This window comes from Calliphora vicina, chromosome 3, assembly GCF_958450345.1.
Source record: "Calliphora vicina chromosome 3, idCalVici1.1, whole genome shotgun sequence".
NCBI lineage: Eukaryota > Metazoa > Arthropoda > Insecta > Diptera > Calliphoridae > Calliphora > Calliphora vicina.
The window spans coordinates 55,603,740-55,616,767 of NC_088782.1; the positions used below are offsets into that span (position 1 = coordinate 55,603,740).

At 32.3% G+C, this 13,028-nt stretch overlaps 1 protein-coding gene across 1 annotated transcript; it reads left to right on the forward strand.

Annotated features, from left to right (window-relative positions):
- The first annotated feature begins 5,232 nt into the window (after nt 1-5,232).
- On the forward strand, nt 5,233-10,320 carry LOC135955110 (facilitated trehalose transporter Tret1). Its single transcript, XM_065505412.1, has 3 exons — nt 5,233-5,381; nt 5,456-5,637; nt 8,861-10,320. Exons 1-3 carry the CDS (start codon nt 5,288-5,290, stop codon nt 10,016-10,018), a joined length of 1,434 nt encoding a protein of 477 aa, XP_065361484.1. The 5' UTR covers nt 5,233-5,287; the 3' UTR covers nt 10,019-10,320.
- Nucleotides 10,321-13,028: the final 2,708 nt, after the last annotated feature.

Genomic DNA, 13,028 nt, shown 5'->3' on the forward strand with positions numbered 1-13,028 from the left:
TTTCGTTTATTAAGGGCCACCCTAGTCTGTATCGTAGGTGCTGTTAGAGTTGACATCAACTGTATTACCAATGTATTCTTTTAAAGTGTGTTTTTATAGTGTATAATAAAAAAGAGTCATTATTTAAAATGATGTGTTAATTTAAATAAATAAAGATTTGTTACATTTTTTAAACTACTGATCGCTTTTATTTGCAATTAAAAGAAAACCATCGTTTTTAAAAGGTAAAAACGTAACAATATGTATGATAAATTTCATTGAAATCGGAAGTGACAAATACGCAAATATCTATTTTCTGTCCGTTTTGGAATGGATTCTCCTTCATTTAATTAGATTTTATCAGTTGCCTAAAGTATTTTATAATTTCCATCTTTGTATGTAGTGTAAATATTTTCATTATAAATTCTGAAATCGTAATAAGCATTAACAGTGACGCAAAACTTTACATATTTGTTCACTATCGAATACATTATTATTGATGATTCTTTTTCATACATGCAATAGAAGATAAGAGGAGCAGTCGAAATACAAACAGTTCTTTATCATATGAAATATAATTTTATAAAATTATTTTACAATAATAAATTGGTGCGTTGAAAAGATAATGCTTTACAGACATTTAAAGGAGTTAATTTGTATTGGATACTAGCGGATACCCGAAGTGTGCTACTTCACTAAAAAATAAACACATTTTTGTTTATTTGTTGAAAAAAATAAAATTTAGTTTTTCTATTATCTTAAGTAAGCATAACGATTTTTTGGCATTCCAACTCTGGAGCAAGCAACATACAACTGACCGGACGAAAAACAAGTATTTTTTACGTTCAAACCAGCAATACTTAACGGTTTGCCTTAAGCCTTGCTGATGGTTATATCGAAAGCCAGACGCACAGATGGTTCCAAAGAGTTAAGAAACTCTATTGGATAGTTGACGGCTTGATTCTCATCTAAAACTTTGTCATTCGATTTGTACTTGAGGACTTCACAGGGCGGCTTCAATCAAATTTGATGGTTTATTTTATTGACATAATCATTGTTCATAAATAATATTCTTGGTAAAAACAAGTAAGAGTGCTGTGCCGAATCTTATATACCCTTCACCAAATTATACTTCAAAATTTTAAATATTTTTAGGTAAACAAAATTTAATTTTTTTCCAGTTGTTTTTTTAATTTTTTGGAAAAAAAATTTTTCGATTGTTATTTTAATTTAAAATTTAAAAAAATTTTTTTTTTTAAATTTTAAAAAAATTTTTTTTTTTTTGAAAAAAAAAAATTTCGGGTTAAAATTTTTTTTTTCCCGATTTTGACCCATTTTAGGTCCAACTTAATATGGTCTTATATACGTCGTTGCAAATGTCTTTGAAATATCTATCATTAGATATCCATATTGTCTATATTAATGTCTTAGTAATCCAGATATAGGTAAAAAATAGGTCAAAAATCGAGGTTGTCTTGGTTTTTTCCTCATATCTCAGCCATTTTTGAACCGATTTTGCTGATTTTAAATAGCATGTCTGACAGAATTATAGAAGATTTGGATCCCGAAGATATCTGGGGTCTTCAGAAAACTGATTTCAACAGACAGACGGACAGACAGACAGACATGGCTTAATCGACTCCGCTATCTATAAGGATCCAGAACATATATACTTTATAGGGTCGGAAATGAAAAATGTAGAAATTACAAACGGAATGACAAACTTATATATACCCTTCTCAAAAAGTACCATAACGAGGGATCAAATTTCTGGGATATGGAATACAAAATAGTACCAAAACTCGATTTTCGCCCATTTATCCTCTTAAAAGTAAAAAAAATATGAAAGTACCACACACTTGACCACTTATTTTCTGCATGAATTCAGATTAAGTTGGATTTTTAGTGCTAGTACCGGAGATGTAGTATACCGATTTTATCCGTTTTTGTCCTCCTTAAATTCGAATTGCCAAAAATCGCTTCTTAATGAATCTACACATCGTATAGTGTCGATGGTACCCAAAGTGGAGATTAATTCATAGAAGCCGTAGTTTTAAAATATAATATTTTTTATTGATGAGTTATTATTATATATAAGCACATAAAAACACAACATTTTAGAAAAAAAAGGTTATTTTTTAAAAATAGCCACAAAAGATTTTTAAGTAATGAATAATCATAAATCCATAAAAACATAGCACTTTAGAAAAAAAAATTCAAAAAAAAATTTTTAACCCATTAAGTCCATTATTGTTTTTAGGAAAAAAAGACCTTAGCTCACAATTTATGCTATTACTTTGGAATGGAAAGCGATAAATCTTCTTCTTCTATATATATATAAAATACAAAAAATGTTTCTACCTATGTCCGCTATAGACTCTGAGACCATCCAACCGATTAGCGCCAAACTGATATCATTGGAAAGGAAATTTTCTGAATATGGTTTTAGACACCTAAAATACTACATTAAGTCCATTCGGTGCTTTCGTTAAGAAGATTTTCGAATTTACAATCATTTTTCATCTATATATATAAAAATGGATGTATGTTCCGAATGAACTCAAAAACGGCTGGACGGATTTTAATGAAATTTTCAGAGAATCTTCAGAATAGCCTAGCGGGTAACACTTAAAGTCAAAGGCAAAATCAAATTTTTACATTATACCGCTAATTCCATCTAAATATATAAAAAACCGCTGGACCGATTTTGATGAAATTTTCAAGAAATCTTCAGAATAGCCCAGCGGGTAACACTGTATAGCCAGATTTTTGATATTCGGTCTGTGGGCGCAGGGGCATGTAAAAATCTATTTTTTTACATTTTACCGCTAATGCCATATATTTCATTAAAATGGATGTTTGTGCATATGTCTGGACCGATTTTGATGAAATTTTCACGGAATCTTCAGAAAAGCCTTTTAGGGTAACAGTGTAAGTTTTGTTTACTCTTGCATATTAGGTGCATGAATAAGAAATTTCTATATGAAATCTACTTTTAATCAACAAATTATGATGTTAACAAGCTCGATGGCCAAATACAATTGTAAGTGCAATAAAATTACAAATCGATTGACACAGTAATGGACGAAGAACAAGTCGTCAATTATCCTACTGAATTTTTGAATTCATTGGAACCAGCTGAAATTCCACCACATGTATTAACATTGAATGATGGATTACCGACTTTTTCCGCCACTGTATATTAAAATCGAGATCGAGATGCAATATTAAACTTGTGTTTTCTAAAGGCCTGCAACGCGGACCGGGTTCAGCTAGTTAATGAATAAAATTGGAAATTGAAGCAAAATATCAAATAATAAATTTATTATATGTATTTATATTAGTATCAATTTAATTTAAATTTTATGTAAAATTTTTTTCAAAAAATTAACAAAAGAGAATATTATAAATTTTTGTAATGAATAATCATAAATACATAAAAACACAGCTTTAAAAAAAATGGAAAAAAATTCTTAACCTGTTAGGCGTTTTTTGTTTTTCAGAAAAATATAATTTTCGCTGTAACTTTGAAAACAAGGTAAATTTAAAGAATAAGTTAATATGTAATATGTATTCCTATTCGTATAAATTTGTATCCAGTTTTTCTTTCACTAAATTCAGTAAATGTAAAATTTAATCTGAAAAAATAAAAAAATTTAAAAGTTTTGTGGGAATCTTTGATTTCGTTTTACCTTCTTAATAAAAAATACATTAAAATATTTGTATTATTCTGCATTCTCAAATTCACCACAAATATCCCAATTATCATAAGCTTCATTATAATCATTATATGATCGGTCAAGCCCGACCATATAATACCCTACACTAAGTAAAAGAGCAAAAACATTTTTCTTTTAAAATTTCAATAATTTATATTTTTTTGAGTGATTTTCGATAGTGGGCCTTATATGGGGGCTATGACCAATTATGGACCGATCAGCATGAAATTAGGTCGTGTGATTTGTGTTTATATGAAAGTTTACTATGTTGAATTTTTTGAGTATACCCACATTTTTAAGCGATTTATGCACGTTAAAGTGATTTTCGAAAGCGGGACCGATCGTAACTAAATTTGGTGACATGAATTTTGTGTATATAAAACTTATTTGGTGCGGAACTAGGTGAAATTATGGACCGATTTCAGCCATTTTCAATAGGCTTGGTCCTTGAGCCGAAAAAATAATACGTACCAAATTTTATCGAAATATCTTCAAAATTGCGACCTGTACTCTGCGCACAAGGTTTACATGGACAGCCAGCCAGACAGCCGACCAGACGGACGGACATCGTTTAATCGAGAAAGTGATTCTAAGTCGATCGGTATACTTTAATGTGGGTGTTAGACTAATATTTTGGGCGTTACAAACATCAGCACAAACGCCTTATACCCTCCCCACTATGGTGGTGTAGGGTATAAAAAATACTATATACTTAAATACCTGATGTTGAAGGTTCCATTATAAAAGATTTACTTTTAATAGATTTAACAATAACAATAATCGCTTGAATTGTAAAAATTTACAATTTTTTCCCTTTTTTTAAAACAGCAATAATTTGCTAACTTTGACCGCTCACTGAAAAGAAATTAAACAACTTAGTTGATTTATTTTTACAGCTAGTGATGTAGAATTTTATCTACTTTTACCCTATACCAACATTTATTATAAAAACTTTATTTCTAAATTTCAATTAATCGCCACTTTTATACCATTTGAACCCAACGTGCATCGGGAGCGGATCCAACATACAACATTTCAAGACAAAAAATTTTTCAAAAGTTCAAAATAATAGATTTGTAAATGTTATGAAGAGTATTATTCATATGAATGCTACCAAAATCAATTTAAATCGATTATACCCTCTCAACTAACATCGGTATTTCCAGTAGCTTGTCAAAATAAACAAAAAGAATACAATTCTCAAAGTTCTGAGAGACTTTCACACACAACAAACCCCAAACAATCTTATCTATACGCGCAGCAACACACCTGTATATTACGCTAGGGTTAATCGAGACGCTAAAAGGGAGACATTACTATTCGTTTAGTGTGATAAGCCCCAATCGAATATACATATTTATATAGTATACATACATACATACGAATTACAGTTGGCAATAATTGTAAATAGTGTGAATATTTAAAGATAGTTATTGAATTAAAGCAGTATCAAATAAAGCGTTGTATAAAAAACATGATGAATTAATTTCTTAATATGTAACCATTTGCGGCATTAGTGATTTGAATATTAAAAATAAATCGATCATTATTAAAAGTACATAATTGCTTAAAATATAATACTTCAGAAAATGTCATTGCTGCCCACAATTAAAGAGGAATCTAATGCGACATGGCTGAAACATATGTGGCAATGTCGTTTGCAATTTGAACTAATGATGCCAGGTACTAAGAAAATAATTCATGCTGTAGTATTGTTATAATTCTTTGTTATTAAACGTATTTTCTTTAACTTAAAGCTGCAATTGTTTTTGTTGCTGGCGGTTTGAAGATGGGTTGGTCTGTGTACGAATTACCAGCGGCCCAATATGATACCGATTTCAATCCCAATTTTTTAACAATCTTATGGTTTATTGGTGTAATTATGGGTGCTTTGGCGGCATCACTCTTCGTTGGACGAGTAACCAAAAATATTTCTCATGTAAGTTTTATGTCGTATGAATGGTTGAGGTAAAGTAAAGAATTTATATCCTACACCACCATAGTGGGGAAGGTATTATGCGTTTGTGCAGATGTTTGTAACGCCCAAAAATATTAGTCTAACATCCTTAGTATAAGTAAAGAACACCTTAAAGTATAAGGAAGAATAACTTTCTAAGTCGATTAAACGTCCGTCCGTCCGTCTGGTTGGCTGGCTGGCTGTCCATGTAAACCTTGTACGCAGAGTACAGGTCGCAATTTTGAAGATATTTCGATCAAATTTGGTGCATATTAAAACTGGCTGAAATCGGTCCATTATTTCACCTAGCCCCATACAAATGTCCTTCCGAAATTGGACTTTATCGGTCATAAAGGTTTAATTTATAAATGTATCTCCACAAATTGCGCTCCAAATAAGTTTTATATATACAAAATTCATGTCACCAAATTTTGTTATGATCGGTCCATAATTAGTCATAGCTCCCATATAGACCCGCTTCCGAAAATCATTTTAACGTGCATAAATCGCTTAAAAATGCTGGTATACTCACAAAATTCAAAATTGTAAACATATATATAGACATAAATCACACGACCTAATTTCATACTGATCGGTCCATAATTGGTCATAGCCCCCATATAAGGCCCACTTCCGAAAATCACTCAAAAATATAAATTATTGAAATTTTAAAAGAAAAATGTTTTTGCTCTTTTACTTAGTGTAGGGTATTATATGGTCGGGCTTGACCAACCATACTTTCTTACTTGTTTTCTTATGAAATTTCCATAAGTTATTTTTCTATATGAAACTTATTTCTGTTGCATTTTATTGGGATACCAACATTTTTATGAGATAAATGATTAACTACTCAATTTTATGTATATCAAACGAAAAACTGCGAATTCACTTAATTGTGAATAAATTCGAAAATAATCAATGGATTTTTATCTTTGATATCTCATTTTCTTCCTATTACATGTGGCTTTGCGATAAAGTAATAAATGTGAAAAATTTTGGCGTTTTCGATTTTTCATGATTTTTTTAAAACAAACAAAAATTCTACTTTCACCTAACAAATATAGTTTTTTCTTCAATTTGTTATTAGAACTCCGAAAGTATTTAGCCGATTGAAAGGAAATATATATGAGAAAATTTGTGCATAGCATGGGATAAATGTTTTCAAAATTCAATCTTTCAAAGGAAGAATATTATCTACTCAATTTTATGTATATCTAACAAAAAACTAAAATTTTGTGAAAATGAGCGAATTCACTTAATTGTGAATAAATTCGAAAAGAATCCATACATTTTATAAATAATTTTATATCTGGGGTCAAGGTTGTCCAAGGCATTTTTTCCCAATTTAATTGGGACATGGATCCGTCGTTGTCACTTCGATCGATAACCGCCCTAACGAGGTTGTCTTTGACAATCTCGCTAAAGGATTTAGCTAACGATCTTAGTGACGCTTTGGGCGTTTTGGTGCCCGGTTGCTGGCTCTTGGCTGTTACATCCTCCTCTAAACATTGCCGTTTAAATACCGCTAATGATTCAGCGGAAGGAGGTGCGGTCTTGAGACCAGCAATATGGGTTTTCGCCCAGGAGAGAAAAGCTTGTTGCTCCTTAGTGAGATCCTCGACTTTTTTAGAGCCGAGTGCCTGAATAAAACGATAGGCGGAACGCCTGGTGGTAGATCACTTCTGGCAGGGTTTTTATGCCTGTTAATTGGCTTCAGGATAGGAGGATTCCTTCACTGACCCTTATCGCACAGTTGGCATATGGCAAGCTACTGAGGAGGTCGAACCCCTCAGAAGCACCCGAGGCAGGGGGTTTAACCGCCTTGACGGTTGGGGCTTTAGCAGATTTGGAGATACTTGTGGAGAAATCCAGAGGTACCTCTCCGCTTAGGTAACTACTTAACCTATTGCTTTTAGTTTCTTACAGTCAGTCTTGGTGTATCAGATTTACCTCCCGCAACACCAGTAGCATGCAGACTAGACCACCAATCGGACCATAACCATCAAACCACCAATGAGGGGCAATTACTCGATCGAACATCTGATAGCCGCTCCAATGGAGAACAGACGCTACCAGACAGAGGGGGAGAGTAGTTCTTAGTGTCATACTTACCGTGTATCCTTCTGCAATGGGAGATCCTACCAGAGATAGCCAACTCAAGTTAAAATGTCCCCTCCAGCATAGCCAGCACAGATCATCGCTCTTATGTGCTATATCCGATCGAAATTGGCAGGTGTTTCAAACTATGTTTTCAAGCTTCTCGACCGCGAAGAGGTCAAAGATGCTTATCGTTGTCAGTAAGAAATCTAACTCTATTACTTCGCTGCAAAACCGTCGCAATGAAGGTTGTGTTTCTATAGATACTACAATGGAATAGATTCTTCTGAAATAAGGGAACTATTGTCGTAATACCTGCAGATTATTATGTAGTTGGTTATTTAAATACATCCAAATATCCTGGCTTGCCATTGTTAATGGTAATATGAGCTATTAACGGTATCTCCAATTATTCAGGCGAGAACTTCGGTCGATAAGTTAGTACACTCTTGTAGGATATTAATTTTTAGAGCTTCTGAAATCTGTAGATTATTCGCACAAAGAAAGAATTCTGGAGCTGAGTAATCTAGCGCTTTTGTCGGTCAATGCAAATCTAAACTAATGCGTCATTTAGAATCTCAATGGTAGGCCGGAGACTCATTCCATCCAGTCCCAATTCATCAATTTGAGGATTACTTGATCAAGTTTCTGTATCGTTACTGGAGAATATTTATAAGGCTATTTGAAATAATGAAATTCAACTATTTCCAATAGAATTCATTCCCAAACCAAAGGTTGCCGAATTTATATATCTTCAAAACTTGAAGGTTTACATGGGCGGATGTTTCGACATTGTTAAATAGACTCAGGAAGTTACTTCTGGTCGACTGAAATAATATAAGGACCACTGGATTAGGATGTTACAAACATTATCATAATACCCTCTCTATTTGTGGTGATGTAGGATATAAATAACACTATAAAACTCTGGTGTTGAAGGGTATAAAATATTCGGTACAGCTGCATGTATCACTTTCATTCAATTTCTTACTATCTATCTGAAGCATACAATCTATTTCCCATCTTCCATATACATATTTATTTTTCAACATTTATGTACAATATACTACAATATGTATTACATATTTACTTATTTCCTCTTTTACAGATTTTAAGTGGATCTCTTTTAATTGTTGGTGGTATATTATTCATCCTTATGCCTACAACGTACATTGCCATTGCATTCAGTTGCATATTTGAGGGCACAGCATTTGGCTTGCTGCAATTACAGGCATTCGTTACTGGCGCGGAGGTGGCCAGCAAAGATATACGTGGTTTAGTAATGTCAACCGAACGTTGTTTTCTATGGTTTGGAATACTGTTGCAACTGACATTCACATATATTTGGTATGCTTTTGAACCCACAACTGGCCATACAATGCATGTGGATCAAATGCATGGCATTGCGGTTGCATGTTTAGGTATCACAGCCATTATCTGGACATTTAAACTACGAGCTGAATCTCCTTTGCTGTTGCTGCAGCAGCAACGTGATGCGACGGCAACTGTGGTATTGCAACGATTGCAGGGTACACATTCAACCAACACTGAATTGATGCGCATGCGTGAGGACTATTTCCAGTTGTTGTCTATGGATGCTGACGACAGTTGTTGGTACATATTTCGCAAGTACAACATGGTGCCTTTAATCAAAGTATTTATTCTGCGTTGTTTTGTTGTACTCTCAATGTCTCAGCCTTTTAATCAGATTTTTTTATCCGCCAGTTGGCTGGGATTTGATTGTGATATGAATTGTTTGTATACCCTGACAATGGCCGGCTTGCTGGGCAGTCTACTAGGTGGCCTACTTATCGATCGATATGGACGTCGTAGATTGTGTGTTGTTACACTTTTGCCTGCCACCATTTTTATGTTTATTGCGGGTGGCATTATGGACTATCTGACGCAAGCTGAAGTTGCCATCATACCAATCGATTTGGAAATTGTTTCCATACTCATTCTATTGTATCAGTTCATCATATGTACTGGTGTATCCACTACCGCTGCTGTCTATCTATCAGAGGCATTCACCGTAACACAAAAGCCGAAGTGCATTGCCGCTGTATTGATTGGAGAGAATTTATTGCAAATCTTATTGACTGTCATTTCGTTTAAAATGACCGTCAGTGCAACGGCTTTGTATTTCGCAATGGGCGTCATGTGTTTACAATTGGGATTGTACGTGTTCCTTTGTATGCCGGAAACAAAAAGTTTAACACTGTTCGAGTGTTTACAGAAATTTAGAGGAGTTTCTTTAAGCAAATAGAGGTGAATGACTGACTGCATTCATTTGGTTTAATATTTAAGTAACAAATATGTACGAATTTTATTTCATTTATGTATATTGTGTGTTCTGGTATAAATACATACAATATAAAGTTAGTTTATTACAGAAAATAATGCATATTTATTTAGTATTACAAAAATTGTAGAATTTATAAACTACTTTAATAAGATATTTATCAAAATAATAATAATAATTACAAAACAAATTCTGGTCACAGATCATCAAAAATATTTTGTAGAAACATGACATTTTATCAAATATAAATCTACTATATGATAAAATCCGAAATTTTTTAATATTTAATATTTTATTTGAAAAATTTATAATTGTGTACAACTAATAGCACTTAGTTGTCCGTTCATAGTCATAAAGCCACCATATCATATTCGTTCGCTGGAAAGAGATGCACGGAAGCACGTAAAAACAACTAAGAAAGTATGGTCGTTCAAGTCCGACCATATAATAAATACCCTACACTGAGTAAATGAGCAAAAACATTTTTTTTAATTTCAATAATTTATTTTCGGAAGATGGCGTAAATATGGACCGATCACCATGAAATTAGGTGTGTGATTCATGCCTATATGAATATTATTTCTGTTGAATATTATGTGGATACCAACATTTTTGCTGGTTAAAGTTATTTTCGGAATCGAGCCTTATTTGAGAGCTATGTCTAATTATGTAGCGATCATCATGAAATTTTGTGACACGACTTTTGTATATATTTAACTTAATTTGAAAGAAATTTGTTTAGATACCCATATAAATTAAACTGTTATAACCGATAAAGTCCAATTTCGGGAGGACATTTGTATGGGGGCCGATTTCAGCCAGTTTCAATAGGGCTGAAAAAATGTATGTACCAAGAGAACTTTGAAAAGAACGATGAAAAGTGGATTAAATAAGATAACCCGAAAGGTAAGAGATAGTCCGTGAATCCCGGCCAACCAGCTGAATCGGCACCAAAACCAAATATCCATGGCGCTAAGGTAATACGCTAACAGGACCAAAGGGGTTTTATCTATTATGAGTTGTTGAAATCTGAGCCACACCATCACATGGAACCTGTACAACACAACTGATTCGTTTGAAGCGAGCATTGACCGAAAAACACCCACAATATGCGGCCATACATGAAACTCTTGCAATACCTGTTGAAAACTACATATTTAGAATGAAGTGGTTGGAAAGTTTTGCTTCACACGCTTTATATTCCACACCTTATCCCGTCCGACTATATAATTTTGATACCCTTCACCAAGTGGCAAGGGTATATAGAAGTTTGTCATTCTTTGTTTCTTAAAGTATTCTTTGGTGTAGGTACTCTTATTTGTTTTTAATAAACTTGAGTTTAGAATACATAAACTTATACCCCAATTCTTTTCGACAATTGTTTCGTCTTGTCTGAAGAAGAAAATTAGTCAAAGTTACGATTCAGTAAGACAATATATTATTTTCGTCTGGGTTACGTGGTTTGTGTCTATGATTTACGTTATTATCATGATAATACTGCCAAGATATATATTTTTTTAAATTTATAAATTTTTCTTCTACTTTTTTCATTAAATTTATATATGGGGGATTTCATGTCAAGTGAACCAACTTTTGAAATCGATGTCTTCCGATCGGGATGAAATTTGCACCAAGGTTAGCTCTATTGGATAGTAACTCAGACACAATTTTTCAACAACATCGGTCGAGAACTCTCTGAGTTATAGGGGGTAAAATTTTGAAAATTTGGTCAAACAGGGGTTTTTTCTTATCCATGTAACTTATTACCTATTGTTCTTAGCAAAATGTGTTCCAAATAGTATAGATAGCTATTTCTTCGATCTTTCGAAAAAAAATATTTAAAAAAAAAAATAAAAAATTTTTAATATTTTTTTTCCGAAATCAAAAACTTTTTTGACTTTTTTTTAAAATACGCTATTTTTTTTTATTTTTTTTTTTTTCTTAAAATAAAGTTTAGATATTTTCCTTGAACACCTACTTGGTCGCTTAGTGGGATGCGAGTGGGATATCTATCAAAATAAATATTTTGTAACTCAAAACATAAAATTTTTGACTTTTTTTGCAAAATCAAAAACTTTGTTGACTTTTTTTTTTCAAAATGGACCCTTTTTTAATCTTTTTTTTTAGGTCAAACAAAAGCTTAGATATTATCCTTGAAGACCCTTTTGGTCGCTTAGTGGGATGCGAGTGGGATATCTATCAAAATAAATATTTTTTAACTCAAGACTTACAATTTTTGACTTTTTTTTTTGCAAATACGATTTTTTTTCCAAATGGGCCCTTTTTTTAAAATTTTTTTGTAGTCAAAAGAAAGCTTAGGTCCATTCCTTTAAGATATTTTTAGTCCCTTAGTGGGATGCGAGTAGGATATCTATCAAAATAAATATTTTGTAACGCAAGACATACAATTTTTTAATTTTTTTTTGCAAAATCAAAATTTTTTTCCAATATGGGCCCTTTTTTAATTTTTTTTTTTTGCTCAAAAGAAAGCCTAGGTCCATTCCTTTAAGATATTTTTAGTCCCTTAGTGGGATGCGAGTGGGATATCTATCAAAATAAATATTTTGTAACGCAAGACATACAATTTTTTAATTTTTTTTTGCAAAATCGAAATTTTTTTCCAATATGGGACTTTTTTTTAAAAATTTTTTTTGCTCAAAAGAAAGCTTAGGTCTTTTCCTTTAAGACCTATTTTGTCACTTAGGAAGATGTGAGTAGGATATCTATTAAAATAAAAATGTTGTAACTCAAGACATTCAATTATTGACTTTTTTTTTGCAAATTCGAATTTTTTTTCAAAATGGGCCCTTTTTAAAAAATTTTTTTTTAGTCAAAAGAAAGCTTAGGTCCATTCCTTTAAGATATTTTAGGTCCCTTAGTGGGATACGAGTGGGATATCTATCAAAATAAATATTTTGTAACTCAAGATATACAATTTTTGATTTTTTGGCAAAATCAAAAACTTTTTTGACTT

Coding starts and splice junctions, on each gene's coding strand:
- LOC135955110 (XM_065505412.1), top strand. CDS start 5,288: ATGTCATTGCTGCCCACAATTAAAGAGGAATCTAATGCGACATGGCTG. Junction 5,382..5,455: donor ATTTGAACTAATGATGCCAG/GTACTAAGAAAA, acceptor TTTAACTTAAAG/CTGCAATTGTTTTTGTTGCT. Junction 5,638..8,860: donor TAACCAAAAATATTTCTCAT/GTAAGTTTTATG, acceptor CCTCTTTTACAG/ATTTTAAGTGGATCTCTTTT.